The sequence below is a fragment of the Dermacentor albipictus genome, chromosome 2, assembly GCF_038994185.2.
Source record: "Dermacentor albipictus isolate Rhodes 1998 colony chromosome 2, USDA_Dalb.pri_finalv2, whole genome shotgun sequence".
Taxonomy (NCBI): Eukaryota; Metazoa; Arthropoda; class Arachnida; order Ixodida; family Ixodidae; genus Dermacentor; species Dermacentor albipictus.
The window spans coordinates 181,913,519-181,940,536 of NC_091822.1; the positions used below are offsets into that span (position 1 = coordinate 181,913,519).

Here is a 27,018-nt window from a genome sequence, read left to right on the forward strand (position 1 = left end):
GTACACGCGGAAACTCCTACGGGAGTTGTCGTAAGTATGAGCAAGCATTGTACCACTTGCCCATCTCCACGTAGCCCGGTGTCATCATCAGTTTTATGAAACATGATCCGAACAGTATAAACGTCAGCGCTGCGGCCGCACAAACTGCTTCGGACGGCGGCGCAAGGTGCATTGGTGATGCAAGCGAGCAACTTAACGTGGCGGCGCTAAGTTCACTGATGACGTTCCCACTATAATGAGCCGTTATCGCTCTTTAGCGCCTTATCCGTCCGCGACCAAACCATTATTTACCGTGATCAACCGTACTCCGGCGGCGGCTGAGTATGGCGCGACCGCGCGGGCCCGATCTTGAAAGCGATCTGCGATGGGGAAATAGCACGCCTAGTGCTGATAGCTTCGCGTGTGCTGTGTTCTCGCCCGTTTGTTCGCATTGAAGCGAGAGGTCGCACGGAGGTCAATTCGCTCCTTGCTGTAGGCCCTAATTAAGTAATTATGGGGTTTTACGTGCCAAAACCACTTTCTGATTATGAGGCACGCCGTAGTGGAGGACTCCGGAAATTTCGACCACGTCAGGTTCTTTACCGTGCACCTAAATCGAAGTACACGGGTGTTTTCGCATTTCGCCCCCATCGAAATGCGGCCGCCGTGTGTAGGCCCTGCCTGAAACAGGAAATACCCGAAACAGAATCGTCACATTATCGCGGCACTTGTTCCGAGATTTTAACTGCTTTCGAAGCAAAACGCAATTCCGGAAAATAGCAGATGATTACACTTCGCTGTCAATTTTGTAGCAATTTCGTTTCCTTCGCATGGGGCCAGTTGAGTTCAATTTTGCAAATAATAAAGTTCTATCCAGCGAAGTTTTAGTGGAAAAGTAATTAATGCATTGACCTGCTTCATTCGATCATTAGTGATTATCCAAGTCACTTGCATCCGACGCCGCGAACGATAAGCTGTCCAAGTTGTCGTCTTGGTTATCGTGTTAATCCCTGGAAGTCATGTCTACAAAATTTGTGATCGCGCCGTTATTGACCTCACACACCAGTGCTTGCTGCGCATGCAGCAGTGCCACTGCGCAGCAAGTCGCGCGCGCATGTGTGAATGCGTGTCCGTATGTGTGCGTTTAAGACCATACGAAAATTGCAAACATTCATAAAGTGTTGGATATAGAGACTGACACAAAGAATCACTTGTAATACGTAGTAAATTTTTGTTACCAAAAACTTATTGCAGGGTTCAGCTCTTCTGAAAATAGAAGGGAGACAGGGAGAGAAAGGCAAAGGAAAGACAGGGAGGTTAACCAGGGATTATCTCCGGCTGGCTACCGTGTACTAGGGGAGGTGCAAAGGGATGCGATATGTGAGAGAGAAAAGGATAAAAGAATTAAAAAAATATAGAAAGTCGGTGTGGAACGAATGCCTGAGCGTAAATTTGCAGAGCCGAAACCCTTTGTTACCATTTGTGCGCGCTTAATTTATATGCGTCTAACGACACGCGAAGATACTTTTGCGGAAGAGAGAGAGAGTGAACTTTAATAAGCACCAGCAGTTTAGTCGGCTGGGCCTAGGCCTCGCACGATGGGACGTCGCGGTCTTGCCTCTTCGCCGCTTCGTAGGCGTGCTGGGTCGCCCAGAGTTTGTCGTCGAGATGGGAGCTGCGCAAAGCGGCGTGCATACTGAGCGATTCTCACGCAGCAGTCAACAATTACATCAAAGGTCGTATTTCTCATCAATCACTCCGTATCTTACGACAAGCCCCGCATTCGTCTGAAAATCAAATAACCCTCGTCTGGATCCCAGCACACGCCGGCGTTGTCCACCCGCACCTCACCAACCTCAACGAGGTTACACGCTCCGTAGCACGAGGACTAGTCAACCGTGCCGGAGACGGTGCAGATGCACCCGCAGGACGCGACCGCCTTACAAGATACAACGACCTTGTAAACTCATTTTACCTCGCAAGAAGAACCTTCCCCACTCCTCACCGCAAGTTAAACAGGGCACAGGCAACCACCCTTCAGCTGTTACAGACGAATACATACCCCTCCCTCACACGTTATCACACTATATACCCCGACATCTACCCGAGCCAGACGTGCAAGGTCTGTAAAACTGAATCGGCAACACTCCCCCACATGCTATGGGAGTGCAAACACCAATACCAAGACCTTTATCCCGTGGCTCAGTAAACTTATTGCCTGCGAACCTTATTGGCGCCATGAGCCGAACCATAAGCCTAAGCTTTTCGAGGAGTTCAATCGTGTTTCTGATACGCTGCCGAATTTCTCCATTGTCGAGTACAACGCTTTCAACACTGGACTTATCCGTGAGGAAGAACGCTATATAACATCTGTGTAAGCTAACACCATTACCTAATTACCCAGTATGTTGAATCCGCGGATATATCTCGACAGAACTAAGCTTAAGCATAGCGATTGCAGATCAAGGCGAAGAGCAATGGGGACATCGGACACCCTTGTTTTGCCGAAGAGTAAATAGAAACTGGTTCTGAGAGATGGCTATTAATAACTAGGCGAGTAGAACAACGGGTGTAGCAAACCCTAACGCCTTTAAGCACCATGGAGCCAACATTGGCGTGTTACAGAAGAGAAAATAAATAGGAATGACTGACACGATCAAACGCTTTATCAAGGCATACCTGGAGCTTTGCAAGCGTCTTAGTGGAACCGTAACAGTATTAAAAAAGTGTGAGGGCGATATGTACGTTTATTTGAACGGATTGGCCCCCTGATTCCGCCCGTCTGATGGGAGCCTATAAGGATTGATATCGCCAATTGTAATCTCGTAGATGAAACTTTCTCAAAAAACTTATTATCAACGTTTGATAATGTTATTAGCCTCTAGCTTTCAACGGAACGCAGTTTTTCCTTATCAGAACATTTTGGAATTAAAGCTGCCTGGGTTTCGCAAAAAGACTGCTGAAGGGCGCCCATCTCTAAACTTGTAGGGTAAATATCCAAGAATATAGGGCTGATAATTCTTTTGAAAACTGTGTAAAATTCATTTGAAAGACTATCAAGGCAGGCAGTTTTGGACAAAGGCAAATGATCAATAGCCAGCCCAATTTCTCGGATCATAAGGGTACCACTACTGATGAATGTGCATTCATCCTCCTGTAAAGCTTATACATAAGACACCCACGCTTGCAGAAGGCGAATATATCTTAATCATATGAATATGTTGCACCGCGTTGTCCAGACAGATAAGCAGTCAATAAGATTATAAAGACGATAAGGATTGATGAGAATTTTATTAGTCTGACCGCGGTTGATAACGGTTGGACGCGGATGTATAATGTGAAAGAGCGATAAGGGCTTATAATGGTCGGATCAATTCTGATAAGGTTGAGACGGGTCGGATCAAGTCCGATAAGGTTGGTCAGGCCTAATAAGGGTTTATAAGAGTTGAATCATGTCTGATAAGGTTGATAAGGACAAACAAGGATTGTATCGATTCCGATAGGGTTGATAAGGGTCGCATCGAGTTTGATAACGTTAATAACGACCGATAAGGGTTGAAAATGGTCGGATCATGTCCGATAAGGTTGACAAGGGCAGACAACGGTTGATAAAGGTCGGAGTGAATCTGATGTGACCGATGAGGGTTTATAAGGGTTGATAACAGTCGATAAGGGTTGCATGGAGCCCGATAAAGTTGACGACGAGCTATAAAGGTTCAGTAACGTGTAATACTAGTCGGATCAAGAGGCTAAACAGGTTACAAGGCTAACAAAGCTTACATTTAATGAACCGTCCACCGCTTCGTCAATCGCGGTAAGCAACATAAGTCGCATGGTATGCGTGGAGATCACCAAGTGGCACAACGCTTACGCATACTTTGACAACTGCAGTGGAGTTCCTGCGTATTTTCTGTCATAAGTGATGCTCCGCATCTGACGTAACCAACGTCGGCAGCAAAGCCACTCACGCGCATGTGGCAGGCTGCATAGCGGCCGAGATGGCCATTGACATGCTGTAAACGCAGCCTCTGCAATATAGTGCTTTAGTTTATATTCTTAGAAACGACGCTATGGGAAAGCGGGAAACTAGGGAAAATGAGGAACATAACTAACAATTAATGGTAAACAATGGGAAAGCAAGAATACATGAACAAAGTAGTTAGTAGTAGTAGTAGTAGTAGTAGTAGTAGTAGTAGTAGTAGTAGTAGTAGTAGTAGTAGTAGTAGTAAAAAATTTTCTTGCTTTCTTTGGGGTCTGTCATATCATTTATCTTGTCATTTATCTTTCGTGCATTTTCTTTAACATTGCGCTCACTACTTTCCTGACAGGGACGCTAAGTCACGCTGATACACTCATGCTGTTCGTGACCTGAAAGTACCGGGAGCAAATATGCATAATCTAAATCATTGTTAGCAGACAGGCTGAAACCCAAAGGATGCAAATGTTTCTTGGAGTGAAACAGTAAAATAAATAGTAGGAACTAGTAGTTCTTGCTAATAGTCTAATGAAGGACCGCCGATGAGCCAGCCGCATCACTAGCGTTTTAAACCTAACGAAGAAGTGCCGGTCATCCAGGCGTATCACCATCGTTTACGTATCGGGGTGGTTCTGGCGGCTTGCAGGGTCAAACTTCCGCAACGTGGTAGAATTCTCCCGTCTTTCGCACCTTGTAAATTTCACCACCTTAAAAGTAGCAGTAGTAGCAGTGATAGTAATAGTAGCCTAACTAGTTAATAGTAGCAGTAGTAGTTGGTGGTGGTGGCGCTTATACGCTTATGGGCCTTCTTGCTCTTCTAAGGCTGCGGTGAATAAGTCTAGGGAAGAAGCACGAGGAATAAAGGGAAAATTATATACCGGAGTAAACATGGAGCTCATGCGGAAAATGCTGGGATCATTTCGCACACGTGGGATGCCTGGGGAATACGGGCAAGCAGGAAATCGTGCGAACCAGAGATGCAACTTGGGAAACTAGAATTTAAAAAAAAAAACATACGTGAGAAAGCCGACGAACTAGAAAAATCGGGGAAAAGCCAGGGGGATACTGACACGTGGAAAAAAGCGAGAAAAAAGCGAGAGAGCAGAAAATCCTACACAAAAGGGGAAAGCTGGAGACTGCAGGTGCAATGCAGAATATGCTGGTAAGCCGAGGAACTGGGCAAGGTAGGTTGCTAAAGAAATGACCAGAAAAGCAAGGGAAGCAGACAGACGGAGAGGGTGAAAAGCGGGGTGCTTGGGGAAAGCCAGGGAACCCTCTCCTTTCATCACCGGTTCCCTCCCGCTCCGGGCACTAGGGAGCTTTGTATCGAAAGCCGCTGCACGTCGTCGACCGCCCAGCGGAGGAGGAGTTCGATCGACTGGCTGGTTGCCGTAATAGGCGTTCCGGAGTGAAACGAGGCAAAAGGAAAAAAGACAAGAACGGCCGAGGAAAAGATACGAAGAATGGCATCAGTCTGTACAAGCAACATTAAAAAAAGAAATGTTGCGTACTTCAAGTCTGGACCCCCAGTGAATGCTGCAAGTAGCCCAGTCGACCTCATGTTTAGATGGACGCCGAGACAGAACAAAAAAATAAGACCCGCTGTTGTAGGAACCAAAGCTAGAAAAAACATCAACGAAGTCGGCCCGTGAGAGCCAAGATATATTTTAAAATGTTTATCCTTTCTTATTGCCTTCGCTCTAAAAACAGAAATAGAGAGGCGGTTACGTAGTTAGGTGCCCTACTGCTTTTTCTAAAGCTTCAAAGCTATAGCGATCGGAATGCGCTGAAGGAAGGCCAAAAATAATTTCCATTTCCCGGAACTGGGAAACGAGATGTTCTTCGTTCTTTTTTTTTTTGCTTTACTGTTTGATTTTTAAGCGGACCAAGCACTTTTCTCAACCATTGCCTCAAAACCGTTTTCAGCAACGGCGCGAACGAATTTCGGACTGAGAAACTGCATCTGTATTCTTCAACGTCGGCGTGAAACCAGGGGAGATGGACTCAATTTATCTTGCAAGAAACGAGTTTTCTTGGGAAGCAGGCGGGGTAACTATGTCTGTGCGAGAAATCGCGTCCGGCAAGCTGTGGAGTTCTGCTTTGTTACATAATGTTGCCTGCCGTGGGTGGGTCCAGGTGGCGTTCAACTAGATTCACTTTGACGACGCGCGCTGGAAAGATTGCAGACGCCCGACGAGACACCTGCTCTAATTACCCTCCGTATAAAGAGTTTTCGAGGGTGGATTACGCTGTGGAACGCCCCAAACAGGGTCACTGCCAAAGAAATTCACCGACGACTACGATACCTCCTAATGCGAAATTTGGGCATAGCTCTATACTTGTTTTCAATTACGCATCAATATTTTGTATAATGATTATATAGGTGCACGGTTTATATTGCGAAGAGAACTCTATGTGTAGCGAGCGCCTTGTTTCCCCACAGACGACGCGCGCTACTCTGGCGCCATATCGTAGCCATCGTCGCCGCACAGCCCGTCTTGTGCAGCACTACACTTTTCTTCTCACGCTTTCGTTCCACCGACGACGACAGGGGCCCTTCGTCGCGGGCAAATCGTGTCACCAGTGTCAGCGGCGTCAACTACCAAGGGAATGTCACATCGAGCCTTACGCGTAGCCGCTCACCATTGCCGCTTGCTGGAGCAGTGATGACTTCACTCGTCAGTCACGCGGGTACCTCCGATTGACTTCAGCAGCTAGCGCCGCGGGCGAGCGTAGCTCTCCCCATCTCACGCCACCCTGCCTCCACCCCCCTCGGAAGCGCAGACGAGTCGGCAACTCAGCGCATGCGCCGGCAGTTTCCTCCCCGCTCCTCCTCCACTTTCCTCCTCACGCTTTTCTTGTAGCCTCCTCCTCCAGTTTCCTCCTCGAGCGCTCTTCTTTCATCTACCGCTGCGCTCCGCGTTCGCTTTCATCTTTCGCCTGTGCTGGTTGCTCGTTTACGAGGTGTAACGCCGCCGACGCACGCCGACGCTCAACGCAGGAACGGGCGCTTAAGAGCTGCGCTCTAAATGTTCAGTTCCCGTGCTCTACCGAAATAGGCGAAGAGGATACAGTATTGTGGAGAACTCGTAGATGAAAGTATACAGGTAATTCGGAACAGGCTCTTGTAAGTTTTAAAGTGAGCGAGCCGTAAAGAATGAACTCGAAAGTTTTCACTTTTCTCCCGTAATTTCTAACAAAATATTTTTGAAGGGCTCCATTGGAGGCTAAAAATAACTTGGGGATGCGCGACTGTTTGGGAGCGCTGCCGGCGGGTTAGGCCACTTCTCTAGATGTCGCTACAGCGCGCGCCAAAGCGAGACCCGTAGGAAACGCCCACTTTCCAGAAGCGCTGGGATTTAAAGCCGATCGAGTCATTAACCGGTCAGCAATCGAGATAAGCCATAAATAATTAGAATATTTGCGGAAAGAAAGCAGGGAAGAAATTGAGAGCACCGGATCCGTTATTAGTATACGTACCTATACGAGGTGGACATAGAGGTTTTAAGGAATAGAGAAAAGGTTAACCGGACAAAATGCTATTGACTGATAAATATATAGACTACTTGATTAGCTCAAGCAGCCTAGGTGACTATTTGTCGCCGTCCCATTTCGCATTGAGATGCCAATAAATTATGGTAATGCTGATGATGATTTACGAGGTGTTACGAGCATCATTATCCGCAGCCTTGATGATTACCATCATCAAGGCTGCGGATAATGATGCTCCTTAAACTAAGCCGAAAGACACCAAAGCAAAAATCATTCCATCAAGCAAGCATCCACCGAGCACTAAGCCAAGCGAGCCGTACGACGACAGACGATCCCGCTTTCGCTTCCTTCTGCCCTCGCTGCGACAGACAACGAGCTCGGTTGAGCAAACACGAGGATGACGGCCGTCGCGCACCGCCACGCGTCGAGACGGACGCGGCGAGGCGTCATCAGAGTCGCCGCGGCAGGCCTAGCGCGGGACGCGTATTCAGCACAGAGCTAACGACCTGGACTCATGTATAGCCTGACGACGACCGCGGGTCGGCCATTAATTAACCAGTCGCGACGGGGGAACCAACCAAACCCGCCCTTTATCGTTCGTGTACACGACCTTCTGCAGAGATGCGACGCGATCGCAGATATCCCTCGCTGCTGTGTACGGTCGACCGCAGCCTGTCGAGGCACGGCGACGGGGTGCGTAAGCACAAGAGCTCGCGCGTCCTCGGAGACAACACCATGTAGTCTAAACGACACCACACGTGGGACAAGTGGAGCGGATTGGCTGATCCACTTTCCTGTTTCCTCTTTGGTGCTTTCTCTGTTTTTCGTCCTTGTCGCGGCAACTGTACGATCTAGTTAACCTCGTTCTCGGTGCCACAGCGCGCATGTGTGAATTGAAATCAATTTGCGCGCTTTCTTTTTCTTTCTCTTTACTGGTCCGGCAACTCCTCTTGGCCGCTTCTGTGTGCCCTATTTGAGTCGGCAAATTCGGTAGCAGGATTACAACCCGCTCCTCTCCATATTCTTTCACTCCTCTCTCCTGTCGCCCTTATAATCGGCGAGGTCACGGAAATCAAGCCAGACTAATGATGGCACACAATGGTATATGCTTGGATGTTCGCCATTTAGCTGTCGCCTTTTCTCGCTCTGCTTATTCATACTGTATCACCTGCAGGTCGCATTTGCACCGTGTGTTTTGCAAGTCTGCAGCGACTGTTATAGAAGAAGAGAAATATATTAATTAAAAATGAGGGATGATGGATTAGTCAGGAAAGCAGGTTTCTCTAAGAAAAGGAAGAGGCGCAGAAAAAGATAAACGTAAAGCAGCTTTACTTCTTTCTTTATTTTTTTTTTTGGGGGGGGGGGGGGTACTGGATCGAACTTCGGGTCGTTTGAGCTGCTGATGAAAATGTCAGTTACAGTACGAACATGTCTGCTGCAACCAGACAGCCATATTCGGAGAGGTCTGTGACCAAGACAGAGATCGACATACGAGCGGTACGCCGTGCACTTTTGACCATTTGATGATACCTAGTGTTTATTGGCGCAAGGGCCAGGGGTGGCCAAAGAGCGCCAACTTTTGACCATTTCTTTTTGGTGTTCTGATTCGGCGTTCACGTTACCCAGACGTTCCTGGTCCACGCTGCTTTCCTTATTGCGTCACATGGTCCTTCCTGGCAAGTTAGATTTCCGTGGTCAATAAATATTTTTGCATAAATATTCATAACCATTATGATAGCTACCCAGCGTTGTCGCTAATTGAAGTGCAAAAAAAAGCTCTAAATTAGCAATAGCGTACCCCCCAAAATGACCGAAGTAAGTTTAAGTATACAGCCACCTCCTTGCGCAGAAAAAAAAAATAATAAAAACGGCCTTGGATGGCGTCATCCAACAAAGGACCTCCTTTGACAAAAAACAGCTCAAAGCGACAAGACCGTTTGCCAACACAGGCTTTGGGTGCCTACACGCGCGGCAGCTGTCACCGTTTTCGTGTGCGGGAAGAACGGCGCAGGCAGTGACCTAAATCAGTGAAGTGGCAGCTATATGGTTCCGGGCACGGCTGAAAGAGCGCGGAACACTCAAGCCCATTAGTTTACCAAAAGAAAAAAAAAAGGCATGGCCGCCGGCACTTTTTTGCGCCACCGTTGGACGCTGGGGACATTGAGCTGATGCGCTTTTCTGTCACATGAAAACGAGAGTCATTTTGATGCATCGCAACGCAATTGGGTCCCCTCAGCAATCGCCCAAAGATCACCGGTATAGTGCAAAGGGCGCCGTCGCCATACTGTCTGATCGAATATCGCATTTCAATCGCTGGACACTGTATACGCCACTCAGCAGAAGTCTGGAAGTCCAGTTGTCACTGAAGCTTTTGTAGCTTTGTGCGTAAACTATAAGAAAAGTTTACACCCTTTGAGTCGTATCTTGCCGCACAACAATAAACGACCTCTGTCTTGTCCGCGTTTCCTTTCTTTTACGCTGCGAGCCCGGCACTTCCCAGTAACAAACTGCAACAAACAGCAAGGCAGATGACGATTATCGTTTTGTGGCAGATATACACCCCAAAGGGTGTAACCTTTTATTAGAGTGTACGCACTAAACATTGTAACACTATTATAGGTGTATAAGGGGCGTTTGGTTTGAACCACACTCCCAAAAAAGTTTGCACCCTTTGGGGATTAACCAGACCCACAAAAGTAATCCTCATCTGTCTTGCCCGCATTTCCTATCTTTAACGCAGCGACCCCGGTATTTCCAAGTCAAGAACGGCATGTGCATTATAAGCTTGAGGTAGCATTCTCGAAAGGAAAGAAGCGAGCTGCGAGTTTTCAAGAAAGGAAACACAAGTAAGGCGGATGACGATTATTGTTGTGGGACAAGATAAGGCCAGACGGTGTGAAGTTTTTTAAGAGAACATGACACTCTTAATAACACGTTAACCCTTAAATAGGTAAGGTGGATTTGTTGATGGGAACAAATGAAGTTTTACAGCGAAGCTGTTTATGGCTAGGATCTGGCGGATCGGGTTCGCGCGTAGACCAACAATTTTTCATACGTGGGCCGATCCCAAAAATAGTGAAATACCGGGCTGACCCGCGGCGGAGGTGAAGCAGGCCTTAAGCACTCCCCATACGTAGGCCGATCCCGAAGACTGATACCGGGCTGACCTGCAGCGGAAGTGAAGCAGGCGTTAAGCACCCATCCTGATTTTTTTTTTCTTTTTTGGCGTGTAACCAGTATGACGTTAGTTGCGAGATATCACACGAAAAGCTGCATGAACTAAACAGTTATCATTGCCAAACTCTCGAGTCAGATATTTCGGTGCGCATTAGGAGGTCAGAATCAGCACACAGCTTTCAACTACAGATTCTCTCATTGTAGGTGTAGTTTGAGCTAGCTGTCGAGTGCAGTGAAATTTCCTACAGCCTTCAAACCCAGAGAGAGAGCAAGAGAGTAATAAAGGAAAAGGGAATGAGGTTAACCAGATCGCAATATCCAGCTTGCTACCCTACACTGGGGGAGGGGAAAAAGTACGATAGAAGATAAAGGAACAAGACATGCCGCGAAATCAAAAACACGCTGAATCGTGCGTATAGTCGTCCAACCGGGCAGTTGTCCGAAGAAAGCACGGGATTTTCCGTGCTCACAATAGTGCACGCCACTTCTGCATTTTCTGCGCACGAAATGATAGCCTTGAGTAATCTACGGCATTTATGGGTCTTGCCGTGAGAGAAAGGAATACCTTTTGTGTTGTTAAATTTTTAAATGCATAGATGACGCCTGAGGACAGGGCTGCACTACCTTTCGCTACGCGAACGGTCCATCGTGTCCAATTCGTCATCGTTCCTCGGCTGTCACTATACCGTGCACGATGGAACACGGGCAATGTAGCATAACTGCAAAGTGAGAGTATACGAATTTCGATTTGTGCGGGAGAAAAACAATTGAGAATCCTGAAAAGTTGAGCAACCGCAAAATGGACAAAAGCGATATCAATGCGAGGCTCGCAGTCATTCGACTGAAGCTGAACAAGTAATTCCGCGCCAAATATTGTTCGGGTATCGCGCTTGTCAATCTGAGTCGACAAGAAGAAAAAAGAAAAAGACATTCCTTTTGTATATCCATAGCCCGCCCTCGCGATACTCCTGAAAAAAAAAAAAGAACAGCGTTTGCAAAATTAAAAGCGCGCGCTATCGGTAGTCACTCGGATATCGGTAGCGAAACTCGACAGGGCCACATGGGCAGACACGCGCAAACAGATAATAATATAATAATATTTGGGGTTTTACGTGCCAAAACCACTTTCTGATTATGAGGCACGCCGTAGTGGAGGACTCCGGAAATTTTGACCACCTGGGGTTCTTTAACGTGCACCTAAATCTAAGCACACGGGTGTTTTCGCATTTCGCCCCCATCGAAATGCGGCCGCCGTGGCCGGGATTCGATCCCGCGACCTCGTGCTCAGCAGCCCACCACCATAGCCACTGAGCAACCACGGCGGGTGCGCAAACAGATGGCGAAACAACCGAGCAAACTTCAGCCGAACGGTTACGCGGGCTGAGTTAGCTGGACGCACTTTTTTTTTTCTACGGCGCGCATCAAGCTTGTCGCGAAATCCATACATGCGCAACTTGCGTTCCTCGTTCTAAATCGGGCGCATGTTTTCATTGCGCTTTCGAGAGATAAAACACTATGCACCTCAGCGCACGTTGGTATATAAAGTGATGGATGGGATTCGATTCTCCGAAGATACACCGCAGGCTGTCTACGGCGCCCTATGTAAAATTACAGCTCCAGACGAATTTCTACCGACCGGTGCTATTTCAGCGCGCACCCGAATCTGGGTGATATTGCGCCAGTAACGGCCGGGAGTCGAACCTTCAACCTGTCCTACGTCCAATATGCGGCAAAAGCGGACAGAATGCGAGAATTCACGTTTTACCCTTTGCTATTCCATTATCATCGGCCGTTTCGGACCTGTCCATTGGGTCGCAGCGCAGGCCACGAACGAAGCGCCAAAGAAAGGAATAGAAATGGCACGGAATCATCACATTATTCCGTCCCATGATTCCGTCCCGCAACCGAGCATTGACAAGATCGCCACGTCCACTGAAGCGGGAGAGTATACGTTGCTATCAGAGAGGTAGAAATTTTGTCTGATTTCTTTTAATCACCAGAGTTGTAATATTACGAGGTTCCGCGAAACTTCTGGTGAGATCATAAGAGCGAGCGAAAAAAAAATACATCAGCAGTTGAAAAAAAAAAAGGAAGAAAGGGAACCGTCTGCGACAAGTCTGCTCAAAGAAAAGAAGACAAGGGAATTACGAGTGGTCATAAAGAAAGTCCGATGTGTCCGAGTATATCAAGAGAGGGTAGGGTGTAAAGACATGGCATCAATGGCGACCTTCTATCTCTTCAAAGTTCCTCTCTTCAAAGTTCCGAGCGCCCCCAAAACAGAAGCTGCAGCTGAGAGATAAGCTGCTTACTGTCAACTTCTTTCCGAGCGGTTATCGGGGACGCTTTTATCTCGTACGGCCGGTGGCTGCCCGACGCCATGGTGCGCTTTTGTCGTTCACTTTCTTTCAAGTAGCCCGGAACGAAACAAACAAGCAAGATAATAATAATAAATAATAGAAGATGGCAAACAAAACAAGCGACGAATAAGCTGTGCCTTCAAAGCGGAAGTGCTGGTGGATACGAAACCGTCTCTCGAAAAGCTTATTAAGCCCAACAGGCAGAGACGTCGACGTTGATGAAAAACTAAAGACGCTTAGTCAGTGCCGAAGGCCACGTGTGCAACTCCACATTAGTAGGAATTTACCAATAGTGAAGGATAATGAGCTTTTACAAGAGGACGAACAGCAAGATGACCATGGTGAATTCCGTTTATTCTAAGCAGATTACCGCTGTTTGATTTTTATTGCGAGAATATTTGTGATAATTTTTGTCGTCGTCCTCGTCGTGACGTTCCGCATATATTTAGGTATACGCATGCTACCTATATGCCACGCCATGCTATATGGCATGCGGTATATGCGGGTTATATGGCCACACAATTCTATCAGTAAGGTTGCTCGTACCAGATCTCACATTCTTGATAAAATTATTCCTCAGAATATTGAGAATGACCACCCACAGAGAAATGTCATGAAAGAAAACACCGGCAGCCTTTAACTCAAACCTTCTCAGCCTTAAATATTAAAAGTGCGAAACAATAATAGAGCTGGAACCTGAAAATTATGGTTTTATTGGTGCGGCTGTGCGCTACGTCCGAGATAGGCCCAGTAAAATGGTGAGAAACATATTCGATACGGAAAAGTGGCGGTAACGTGCCTAAGAAAGATGTTGGCAATAATTAATAAACATAAATGAGATTGTGCAATGGCAGGATTCAAACAGAGGACTTCTAGCACAACAGCTCGTTTACTTTGTCAGCTTACGTTTACTTCAATTCATACTGCCACTACAGCTACGAGTCTTACACCTCTTGTCATATACTAAGATGTTCCTATCGCATTCATTGCTTCGCCCTTACGGAGAAACTGTGATATTTTTTATACAGTCGCTTTCGACTTCTCTTTTAGCTTGTTAGCGTTTCCCCATTCCGCCACAAAGAAAAAAAAAGGCATTTATACCGGGTGTTTCAGCAAACACATTAAAAAATTTGTAAACGTTGCCTGTGCCAGATAGCACATATTCTAGTCCATGAACTGGTCTACTCGAAGAGGCGGACATTCCTTCCACAAAAAAGTTAATGAATAATTGACTAATTAAACATAATTATTAAGTTTCACCTAATTACCTTATGGCACATATCACTATTTACAATTTCTAGCCGGGACTTCTAAAGGCGGATCAACTTGGAACGAATTACCAGGATGACACTACCTCCGAGATATTAATTTGCGAACTTCACGGAAGAATGCATTGGCGTTCCAGTTACTTTTGCGCTTCAATATATGAAAGGACGTTTCGTTAAGAAAGTAAGTGGAATGACGGTGCATTTGTACAGCAAGTTTGGCGACGCACATGTCGTAAATGGTGCCATCCACACAATTCTCTTCAAGTGGATATGCCTGGCAGTCTCACACGCTTAGAATTTGTAAATTGCAATTGCGCAATAAGGTAACTAGATAAAATCTTCATTGGCGAGTTTTAAATGCGCAAGCATTTCTATGCTTGGCCATCGCAAAACCGTCCATTCCTGCGTTCGTCCGTCCGTCCCGTAAGACGATCGCTTTGAACATGGCGCCCGCAGCAGCGAGCGAATTCACCTGCGCGCTGCAGCCTCTCGCTTCGACGCCAACGAAGCGGCGTGAACACAGCGCACACGAAGCTATCAGCACTCGGTGAACTCTGCCGCTTTCGCAGGTACACGGGCCCGCGCAGCCATGCTACACGTAGCAGCCGCCAGAGCACGGTTCATCACAGTTTACAGTGGTTCAGTGTATTTAACAAATGTTGAATGCATTTCCTTGAGTCGCTACATTTCCCTAGTAATTTAATCGCACGTCTACATCCGCTCCTCGCTATTCATAACACGAGCGAACGGTGCTTGCACTCGCTTCTTCTACGTCGTCTGGTGCAGGTCTCGCTTAACAGTTCGGTGTTGCAACCGCGCTTCTTCGTTTCATGTTTATTTCGTGGTCGTTCTCGCAATTAAACGAAACACGCCGGCATACTACCACGAAACACCACGCCAGTACTACGAAATGCACACGCATCACTTACGTAACTCCCTGGGGAGATTCTGCGTGTATTTTTACAGCGCAACTGTCTATAGCTACCCTCCGGAAAAACCCCTGCGGCGAACAGAAAACGCCTTGCGGCAAAGCCAACTTTCTCGCGAATTCTCTGTAGCTCTCAATCTAATGTAGGTATCCTGTGGAAAAATCGCACTGAAATTGTCTGCTAAGACGACTCGGTCATTACGCCGACTTTCGTTTACTTGTCATAATTAGTTCGTTAACAGTGAAGTTGTAAACGTCACAGGATTCCCGTCTGCTGTCAATACATAGGCATCTGAGGAGGGAACATGGTTACAGAAAACGGCCGTAATTCTTGTTTTATCGAAACTATCCCGAAACAAGTTATCTGAAAATTAACCGCTGAGACGACTAACATTACGCCGAATTTCATTCACTTTTCATAATTACGTAGTTTAGAGTGAAGTTGTAAATAATGTGGAATTCCCGTCTACTGTCAATACATGGGCTTCCACAGGATGTCACAGGGACAGCCCATATTTGTCCGCTAGAATAAAACTCTAGTTCTTCCAAGTTTCATTCAGCTAACTAACAAGGAAGTGTGCTCAATCGCCAACTACAAACAAACACGTTTTGTTTCGTGCACTCCTTTGGACTCCCGCCTCGGTCAACGCATATCGTCGCTCGCGTCGAGGCCCGGTTTAACGGCCACCTGCGTCTAAATGGCGATCCGTCGTAGCTGCGTCGACAACATCTGCGTCTTTAGAGCGGCGTCGTAAAAGCCCTTCGGCAGTAACTCTATATGAAAAACGCAGTGCGTGACGTAGTGCGCGCCTTATATTCCTTTGTATGTCGCATAAATGATATATACACAGTTATATGTATAGTTACATATGAACAAATCTCTATACTAACATAATTTATACCCCCAAAACAGCTTCGCTGGTCAACCACCTTCAGAGGGTGGAATGACTCCATTTTTTTTTCATTTATTAGTCGATTATTCATTTCACTTTCCAATACAAGTAATGTCCACCTCTTCGAGTAAACCAGCTCATGGACTAGAATTGTGATATCTGCCAAATACTTTTTCTTTTAGTTATGAAAGTGTTCGCTGAAACACCATATATATATATATTAGATATCAGCCTGTTTTACATCCACTGCACGACGATCGCTCCACCTTGTCTTCTGCCGTCTTCGACTGCGTTTCCCTTCTCTTGGTACTCATTCTGTAACCCTAATGGTTCAACGGTTATCTAACCCGCGAATTACATGACCTGCCCAGCTCCGTTTTTTCGCGTGATGTCAATTCGAATGTCGGCTATACCCGTTTGCTCTCTGATCCAAAACGCTCTCTTTCTCTCTCAACGTTATGCCCCGAAATTTTCGTTACATCGCTCTTTGCGCGGTCCTTAACTTGTTCTAAAGCTTCTTTGTCGGTCTCCATGTCTTTGCCACATATGTCAGCCCTGGTAAAATGCACTGATTGTACACCTTCATTTTCAATGATAATTCCACTTCCAGTGAGGAGCTGCCAATGTCTGCCGTATGCGATCCAACCCATTTTTATTCTTCTATGAATTTCCTTCTCATGATCAGGGTTCCCTGTGATTAGTTGACCTAGGTAAACGTACTCCCTCAAAGACTTTAGAGGCTGCCTAGAGATCTTGAACTCTTGTTCTATTGCCCACCTATTCATCATTATCTTTGTCTTCTGCATATTAATCTTCAACCCCACTCTTACACTCTTTCTGTTAAGGTCCTCCATCGTTTGTTGTAACTTGTCTGCAGTGTTGCTGAATAGAACAATGTCATCGGCAAACCGAAAGTTGTTGTGATATTCGCCGTCGATCCTTACTCCTAGGCCTTCCGAGTTTAATAACTTGACTACTTCTCCCAAGCACACAGTGAACGGCATTGGAGAGATTGCATCTCCCTGTCTGACTCCTTTCTTTATAGGTATCTTCCTACTTATGTAGAATTATGGTAGCTGTGGAACCTCTGTAGATATTTTCCAAGATATTTACGTATAAGCAGCCTGTAGTCTTTAATTACGTAATGCCTTTACGACTGCCGGTATTTCTACTTAATCAAACACCTTTTCGTAATCTGTGAAAGCCATGTAGAGAGGCTTATTGTACCCGCGGATTTCTGGATTACCTGAATAATGACATGGATGTGATCCATTGTAGAGTATCTCTTCCTGAAGCCAGCCAATTCCCTTGGTTGACTAAAGTCCAGTGTTGCACTTATCCTATTGGAGATTATTTTGGTATATTTTATATAATACTGGGAATTTTTAAATTCTTTAACGCCTCCTTTGTCTGGATTAACATAATGTTTGCATACTTCCAGTTTTCTGGGACCCTTGCAGTCGATAGACACTTCGTATAAAGAGTCGCCAGTTTTCCACACACACACACACACACACACACACACACACACACACACACACACACACACACACACACACACACACACACACACACACACACACACACACATATATATATATATATATATATATATATATATATATATATATATATATATATATATATATATATCATGGCGTATATATATACGCCATGAAAGATAGAGAGAAAGAAAGAAGGGCACAGTGCCTTTCCACTCTATGAAGGATGACCAGCGAAACTGCGTATGTGGCCCCTTAATGGCGAACTGCACCTCCGCCGCGGGTCGGCCCGGTATAGCGCGATGTTCGGGATCGGCCCACGTCTACATGTTCCGGCCCACGTCCCGGGGGAATTAGCCCTTAACAGCTTGGCTGTGAAAGTGGTTACGTCTGTGTTTCTTAATTATAATTACATTGATTGATTGATTGATTGATTGATTGATTGATTGATTGATTGATTGATTGATTGATTGATTGATTGGTTGATTGATTGATTGATTGATTGATTGATTGATTCCGACGACGAAAGAGGGTGCAGTGGCACGAGTACGTTCGCGGGGCAGCGGCGAAGGGCGCCAACGAGCCAGCGGTGGAAGACGACGACGGGGGAACTTAACAGCCCTTAACTTAGCCCTTAACAGCTCCGCTGTATAAGAGGTAATGAGGCATGCTGTAGTGGAGGACTCCAGATTCATTTTCACTACTTGGACGTTCTTGAACGTGCACCCGAACTACGACACACGGGCAGTTCTTTTGTTTTTTCTTTCTCTTTTTTTGTATTCCGCCGCTGTCTGAATGCAGCCCCAGCGTCTGAATTCGGAGGGGGACGGAATGCAGTTCGTCCACAGATGTGGGCGGAATGCAGTTCGTCCACAGAAAACGCAAACATTTCAGAAAGGGGACGGCTTTCAGGGCTCATAGAATATAGATGTCAGCGTTCTTGCACTTCTGCAAGTGTGGAAAACTACAGAGACGGCTGCGTAATCTTATTAACGGATTTTCCACGTCGGCCAGGATGCATGTTGAAGTCGAACCATCGGGTTGACGTAGCAAGATGCCGAGCCACTTCAAATCCGACTACGCTGTAAGAATATTGTGCACCATGAATCCGACGCATGTTGGTCGTTGGCCATCTTGGTTTGCGTTCGGTGGACGAAAGCAAATGAAGGCGTCCAAATGGCCAATTTGACACCATGACGAATGTTGGGTTTCGAATATAGAGGCGGTAGCAACACCGCGTTTCTAGAGGATTCGCAGCAACGCGCTCTGACGACCTGAGAAACGCCTGTACACGCTGGCGTCGCAATAACAAGTGGCGTTCAATCATGAACCGGAATAAAGGAAGGAACGCAGGTGTCTCCACCAGGCAGCTAGCGAAACGCGAACGCTACTCTCGCCGGAAAATTGGCACGACGAAGGAGAAAGAAGTCCGCCACTCCACGCGCCGTCTCACGAGGCTCGCGAACGCTGTTCGATTCCTGCCAGGACAAGCGAGCAAGCAAGCTGCTCGACTCGCCAGAATACCTTATCTTAGACCGCAGCAGGCGCCCGTCCTCCCACTGCGGGCACGGCTCTTCCTGAAGCCCGGCCTTTGACGCCATTCCACGGCAGCCCGAAGGCTGACGACGACTGCGAGGAGACTGCGGGAGCGTGTGCTAACGGAGGAGCGAGGCCTAGGGCGTGCGCCGAGCTGTTGCCTTCATGGCGCAGGAGGAGGATTTGGCAAAGATGAAAGCAGCCCCGCCCAAGACTTCCCGGGCGAAGTGGAAGCTGGCTTGTGTTGACGATGGCCGCAGTCCATCTCAAGAGGGCATCACCGTCAAGCGATCGCGTGCAAGGCCTACCAATAAGAACCCGTCTCCACCAACGACGAGGTCCCTGTCTCTGAAGCCAGCAACGCCGAAAGCCATCCCCACCACTGCTTCTGCCAAGGTGAAAAAGGCCTCAGGTGAACCAGCACCAGAAGCCTACGTGAACGTTCCCTCCACCAGCAATGGACTTTTACGGAAGGCACAGAGGGTGACCCGCAAGACGCCATCGCGTCGCTCCTCCCGGAGCGATACCACCTCTGCCGCCATAACGCAGGAGGAGCCGCCAGCCAACAAGGAAGCGGCCCTGCCCAATACGACCCGGGCGAAGCGGAAGCTGGCTGCTGCCGACGATGGCGGTAGTCCATCGCAAGAGGCCACCACCGTCAAGCGGCCACGTGCAAGGCCTACCAATAAAGACCCGTCTCCACCAACGACGAGGTCCCGGTCTCTGAAGCCGGCAACGCCGAAAACCATCGGTACCACGGCTTCTGCTAAGGCAAGAAAGGCCTCAGATGAACCGGCACCAGACGCCTACGTGTACGTTCCGTCCACCAACAAGGGACTATCACAGAAGCCGCAGAAGGCAACCGGCAAGACGCCATCGCGGAGCTCCTCCCCGAGCGATGCCACCTCTGCCACCATGACGCAGGAGGAGGAGCCAGCCAAGAAGGAAGCGGCCCTGCCCAATATGACCCGGGCGAAGCGGAAGCTGGCTGCTGCCTACGATTGCGGTAGTCCATCTCAAGAGGCCACCACCGTCAAGCGGCCGCGTACAAGGCCTACCAATAAGGACCCATCTCCACCAACGACGAGGTCCCGGTCTCTGAAGCCAGCAACGCCGAAATCCATCGCCATCACGGCGTCTGCCAAGGCAAGAAAGGCCTCCGATGAACCGGCATCAGACGCCTATGCCAGTGTTTCGTCCACCACCGAGGAACTTTCACGGAAGCCGCAGAGGGTTAGCCGCAAGACGCAATCACGGAGCTCCTCCCCGAGCGATGCCATTTCCGCCGCGGCCAAGACTACCATGCGTGGACAGCGCTCGCGAGGTCACTCCAATGGCAGCAGCAGACACCGGGCGAAGAGGGGAAGGAACCGTGGCAGAATTTAGCCACTCGCCCCGCAGCGGCCGCGGTGGCCACAAGCACAAAGGCAGCCACCGAGGAACGTTCACCACCGACTCGGAGAGCAGCCGCGGAAGAAAGGGGGGTTGAAGCAAGAGCCGGAGCAGCACGTTTGCAGCGAGCACGAGCGCCAAGGATCGCAAAAAAAAAAACACCGTAGAAGTCATTCGTCGCCGAGCAGTAGAAATAGGCGAGTCAAATCGATGACGATTGAATTTCGAAGAGTTAGAATTTTGATGACGAATTTAAAACATTTAAGACAATTGAATTTAAGAGACTGAATTCTGAATATGAATTTCGAAGTTTCCAAGAAAACGACGGTGAAGAAATCGTGGTCTGCGCGCCAGGGAAACCATCCAAATAAATTCTGCTTTCAAGGATCTTTGCTGTTGTTCAATTATTTTCTGCATAAAGGTTATAAGTACGGTTCTCTAAGGCGCGCGTTCCTGCGTTGAGCGTCAGCGACCTTCGGTTTAACTGCGCGAACGCACTCGTGCCACTTCTCGCGCGTTCGTAGTTGTTTTCCACACCTGGCTCCGATGCCGCTCCTTATGTCAGCGTTCCCATACTGCCCCTTCCCGTTGCAAAGGCGCTGACGCCACTGGCCCACTGTCAGTCGGTGCAGTGATTTCAGTCTCAAGTTTTTTGCCTCAATATACGGCGAAATTAAAGCACGTACCCAGCTGCGCTCGAATTTCGCATTAGGGAGTATCGTAATCGTCGGATATGTTTGTTTATTCTCTAACCGATCAAACTTCAGAAAATAGGCGGCATTAGTATTATGAAACACGCACAGGAAGCCGGATGAAACCGACGAAGGCTTCAAGCAGCTCCTCGTCAGCGTCTCGGACGGCCGAGTGGAGGACGGCTGGCAACGCTGTCGTAAGTGACAGCGGATGTAAAACGATTCAAGAGCAGGCCGTGGCCTCACACGAAAATGTAAGTCCGCAAAGTACCTGGGTCAGTGTCATGCAAAAATATAGGCCCGATTTCACAGAGAGCTCGAACACTCGAATTGTTCGTAAGGAAAAATGTCAGCCAAATCTGATGCTGAATGTGTCGTTAGGGAAGGCGGTCGTAAATGGCGCATAGCACGTACAAGCAAAAAGATTCCTGAAAATGTTTAATATTTTCAGTGCTTTGTAAAAAAAAAATCAAACCTTCCTCTATCGTGCGCTGAAATTCGTGTATGCAATTTATTCATCTAATTAGAGGTTAATTTTATAGTTAATTTGTATATCGGTTAGAGTAATATTATTAACGCGATGACGCAGAAGCATTCAACGAAGCAGGTGCAATACTCGTATATCAGTCTGGCTTCCGATAAGGTATAATGTCTGCGCGTCCTTTTTAGAAATGTCGCAGGAGAATACAGTGAAAGTAATGCTTAAATGGTAGAGCACCACAATGGTAGAGTAACCCGCATAGTCAGAACCTACCAATATACGTGTGGTGCGCTGGATGCCACATGAAGTTGGGGCTGCACTCAAACTTCCCGCGTGGAGTGCATGATACCGAGCGCTTGATTACATGTTTTGTTTATTACTTACATATCTTTCCAATCTCTTAACCCAAACGGCGGCAGGCTGCGACGCCAGTGGTTTCATACCGTTACGCGATTTTCCTTTCCTTTCATTCTCGACATGGCACTGTTCCAAATTTGCAAGTCGTTCGAGGCACGCACTTCATTCTGGTTTTGGGCGGCGCTTTAGTGTTCGTCACAGTGTCCGCGCTCGAAGACATTAACGAGACTTGCATTCTTAACATTCTTCACGCCCTTTCCGGAATGTTTTTATCTACGTCTCTAACCGTTTTGCCACAAACATGAGTCACTGGGTAGTCCGTAGTCTAATGAGTACAGCATCAAGCTGCTGTGGTGAGGGAACCCACATCGAAACCAACCATTGGCCCAATTTGGGTCACTGAGTATGTGAGAATGGGTACGTTCCGCTCTTCAATAAATCTTCTTCACGCCAGGTTGGGTCATTGGGAAAGTGCCACTAGGCGTGTGCCGCTCTTCAATGAACCTCTTCAGAGAGATGTAGATTATAGGGCACCCAAACATTGGGGACCCCTAGCGCTTGCTTACGTCTGGGGCTGCGTGCCCAAGCAGAAAACCCGCCGCACAAGTCCCTTAGCAGGGTAGACGCTGACGCGTGGAGACAACTACAAACAGGGTCGTACCCTAACCGTAACGTGCTAAGCAAAATGCAATCCACACTATACAAGGACTAATGTCCAGGGTGCAATGAGAAACCCGCCTTATACCACAAACCATGGGCATGTCAACAAACTGACGTAGTCCCAATCATATCACACCCAAGTGCGGAGCAATAGGATGAACTGCTGTCCAGTGACCGCTGCGGAGACCAGCTAGGTCTAGTGCGGCGTGCACGACATTGCGATAGAAGACGGACGAAGCAGAGGGTGAAAACCTCCGGGGAAGACACAAGCAGGAAGACTCCCCTGAAGAATCCACCCCAGCCGCAGAAGAACACAATTACTAGAGCTCAATAATGTTTTCACTCACTCACTCACTCCTTAAACGCAAGGCACACATGCTCTCAACAGGTTGTAAAGCTGTTCATGTGGCGTTTTCAATGCCTGAATGCAAAGCTAGCCTTCAAACAACAAATAAAATAAATGCTTTTCACGAAAGATAGTTAAGTTACACGCCAAATGTCTCTGTCGACACGAAGCAAACAATGTTTATTTTTATAGGTGTGCTTAAAGACGTGCCGAAACAGTCCACAAAGCTAGAAATTCTGGCGACTGGTACGGCAAGCTTGTAGCGGAATTGTATTTTTGACCGTCGCGATCGACGGTTCTTCGCTTCCCGGAGGAGAAAAGCTGGCGGGAGATGGAAGAATGGGAAGGCACTGGCGTGTTCGACACCTATCGTCGTTTTCTGAAAGCCATGTTTTGGCTGCCCCTCGTCTGCCCAAGTTTCAGTTCACTTCCCGGAAATTATCTTTCAAGACAGGAATAATGAAACCTCTTTGGGGCGGCGATGTTATTGTTCTGCGCAGGCCGCTTCGAGGAACCAAGACGTGCCGCAGCACATATTTCTTGAGTATGCATGCCTCTCGCGTCCCGTAATCTAAAGCTTACTTCTGATGCCAGCTTGGGTCACTGACTATATACCACTGGGTAAGGCGTCAGAGGCGTCACTCGGCTTACGGACACCCTGTGCGGCCATCTGGACGCACAGGGTGGATATTGGAGGGTGGAAAATTGGAGAGATAAAAATGCCCCGCACAAGGCACTATACACCAGAACACCGTGAATTCAAAGGGCGCCGCCATATTGATGAGCGCCGGTCGCGCCATCTATCCCAAGCGCCGCGAAGTAAAAGTGGGCTGCCACGCCAGGAGATGCGACCCGGCGCGAAAGCGAAACTTGGGCTTTTTAGCTGCGCGGAAGGCGTGTTTCACGTTTTTTCTAACCTGTCATTTTCGCTGTCTGGATTCAATCAAATTTCAAGACCTCGTGCAAGTCCACAATGGACACACTGAGTGCTGTGCAGACTGCAGAAGCGAATACATCGGGTAGGTACGCTATTACGTTACGTTTGTACAAACCGCGCGCTATATGCTAGGACACCTGTGAGCTTTTTGGCACGTAACCTGTGAAGGAATTTACAGCACTGTGTTGGTGCCATATATTATTAAAGCACGCAGAACACTGTCATCTGCGCTTTCAGTTTGGTCTTGTTTGTAATGGTCTCTACTGGGTTGGCCGCGCTTGGCAACCAACTGGCGAGGTCGTTTGACTGCCTGGTTAGCAGACGCCTGCCCTTCACCACCTGCACACTGAAAACAAAATAGATGTTATAGTAAGAAGGGCTGTAGTTCTTTCCCATGCCATCACTTTTGCGAAGATATAAAGTCCTCTCAAAATGAAATAGAAAATACACCAGGCCAATTGTATCGTGCAACCACTTAAGAGTACAACATTCAGAACAAAAGCCTACAGCACTCGAACAAGCAGCATATGATGCTAAACCTGCACTCATTGGAAAATGAGGTACTACAGTAGTTATAATGTTCAACTACATGAGCAGTCAAAGCCCGTATAACAGGGCGAGCATGACAGATGCAGGTGTTGTACAGTTGCACAAACCATGACAGGGCACGTAAAATTACCATCCCTACTTAAAGCTGCATCATCAGGACCCCTTTGGTACAAGACAACAACCGCACCTGCATTCCAAGAAATTAGCCCCACCAACTGGAGCTACCTGGTACCAGACCTGTTTCGCTTGTGCGAGGCCATCGGATTGTTGGCGCTCCATTAGAAAAGAAAACAGTAAAAAAAAACTAGTGAGAACGATCAAAATTTTGTTACAAAATACAAGAATAATTAAGCACCTTATTTTCCTCGCCATATGAACGGAAATATTTTGCGCTTTGCCCCGCATAACAGCCCGCACGCAGTTTAGAGCTCAGGAGGCTCAAATGAATTCGTTACGAATGACACCTGCAACACCAGCTCGTAAAGGTAGGTGCGCTTCAAGAACACCTTCGACGACGAGTAGTCGTCGTTTACGTTTTTGTGGACGCATGCTACGTGACGAGCAGACTTCGGTTTACTTTCATTAGCAATAACGCTCACCAGCAAGGCCTACAACTTGTCGTTCACGCTTAATGGTCGTTCCGTGCACCAGCTGCAAGTATCGCTAACCGCAAACTCAACTGTTCCACTTAACCGTCGGGAGCTCTGCCTGAATGAAAACACGAAAAGCCTTTTTGTGTTATAGCCAAGGCGAAGCACGGGCGCGGGATTCTGCTCTGTAGGCTTGTTGCCCAGAAAGTGCTCGGAGCAAACCTGCGTATTACGTTTGTAGTGCGCAAAGTTGAACGTGGCACCAAAATATACGCAGATCGAATACTCACTCGTGCATTTTCACTGGGTTGGTAGTTCTTCCCATTCACTGCAGCTATCCACCGGTGACGCAGCTTGGCATTCTTCGTTGCGGATGGAAATCGGCGCAGGCTGAAAACACCGCACCGGCACGATTCCCTACGTGTGTTGTGCTCTTCGCAAACAGCGCTAAGCAACCTGCTCCTTTTCCGCTGGTTGTTTTGGCATCCAAACACGACGCAATGATGCCCAGATGACTTCTTCTACTTTGGATCCGTGTGAGCGGGCACATTTCCGCACTTTAGAGCCCTAGAGCTGGCGTTTGCCATGTCTACTGGTCGCCGGCGAACACACTTTGGCAGCCCAGTACAAAATAGCGCCGGTCGACCGGGCAACCCGGGTGCGAGAGTATGCGTTCGGTTAGTCTGGGTGCGAGACTAGCGTGTTCTGGTCTATACTGGTAATAAAATCACCTCCAGCGCTTGTCGAATGGGTGCCACAGTGCTGCAATTCACTTGCCGAGGGGGAGAGAGGAGGCGAGACCCTCCTCAAAAGATAGGGAGGAATCCGCCCCCACCCCCGGGCCCCTCCTGACTTTAGGCACTGGGTATAGTGCTCTGGAACATTAAACTGTGAATATAACATTACTGAGCATATTGCAGCCGTTAAGAACGGCCCGCTGAGGTGGAAGTTTTGCCAGCCAGTTGCGACAGCGGCGTCAACTTTTCTAGAAAAGCCACCGTTACGCTGTAGCCTCGGCGCCGTTGTGACTAAACGCGATCGGCGGACTAACTATTGTTACTGAACCCGCCACCGCCGACCTGATCTGCTATGAGCGGGGGAGTTGCCGAGGGGACGTCTCCGGAGGCCTCTTCCCACGCGCCGTTCAAGACGCAAGACAATGGACAACCGGTGGCCGCGCTGCGGGGGTCAGCTCGGGGAATCGGATGTGCCGTTCCTGACGTCAGCTCCGAGTTCTGCGAAGGCCGTCTGACGTCGGTTGGGGACCGTGAACCTCGCGCAAAGAGGTGTGTGTATAAGCCCTCGTCTACGGTGCCCGGTCGAACGTTTCCCTCACCTTGGCATCGAGGGAGGACCGAGTGTTTATAAACCGCTGTTGTGCGGCTGCTCAGTGTACTTTCTCTCGCAGTCATGCTAGACTGATGGACTGTAACGTCCTGATGCAGATACTGTAAATAAACCCATATTCCTCGTTCTCGATGAGAAGCAGTCCTTCCCTTCAGCAACGTCCTCAGCGTGGATAAGTTGGACGACGGCATGGACCAGCTACCATCTAATTCATGCCCGACTCCAATCTTGACAACTGGTTACGAACGGTGGGACTGACCCCCCAATCCTTACAACTGGATGTCAGCGCTGGGATCTTCCTACAACTCTAACAACCCATATAATATCCAGAGTACCAAGACCCTGTCACAGAAGCTGGTGGTTGACCGCCGTGGATGCAGGAGCCGGTGATGCGGGACACGTTCTATGACTGTCTTTTGCATTTACCCAGGCCCAAGTGACAGCAGGTGTCAGGGCCAACAGCCCGAATACCCCAAAGATAAACTTCCTCCAACCGCGAAACGTTGCAACATTTGCTGTACTTGTGTAACGTTGATGGAAGGCGTGCGAGAAGTAACAC

At 48.0% G+C, this 27,018-nt stretch overlaps 2 protein-coding genes across 5 annotated transcripts in view; one reads left to right on the top strand and one right to left on the bottom strand.

Moving 5' to 3' along the window:
* LOC135919339 (sodium/hydrogen exchanger 2-like) overlaps positions 1–27,018 on the bottom strand; it is a 378,884-nt gene that overhangs the window by 274,516 nt on the left and 77,350 nt on the right. The window lies entirely within an intron of this gene.
* Positions 19,274–20,494, top strand: LOC135919310 (uncharacterized protein DKFZp434B061-like). The gene has a single exon (XM_065453043.1). It carries the CDS (start codon positions 19,274–19,276, stop codon positions 20,492–20,494), a length of 1,221 nt encoding a protein of 406 aa, XP_065309115.1.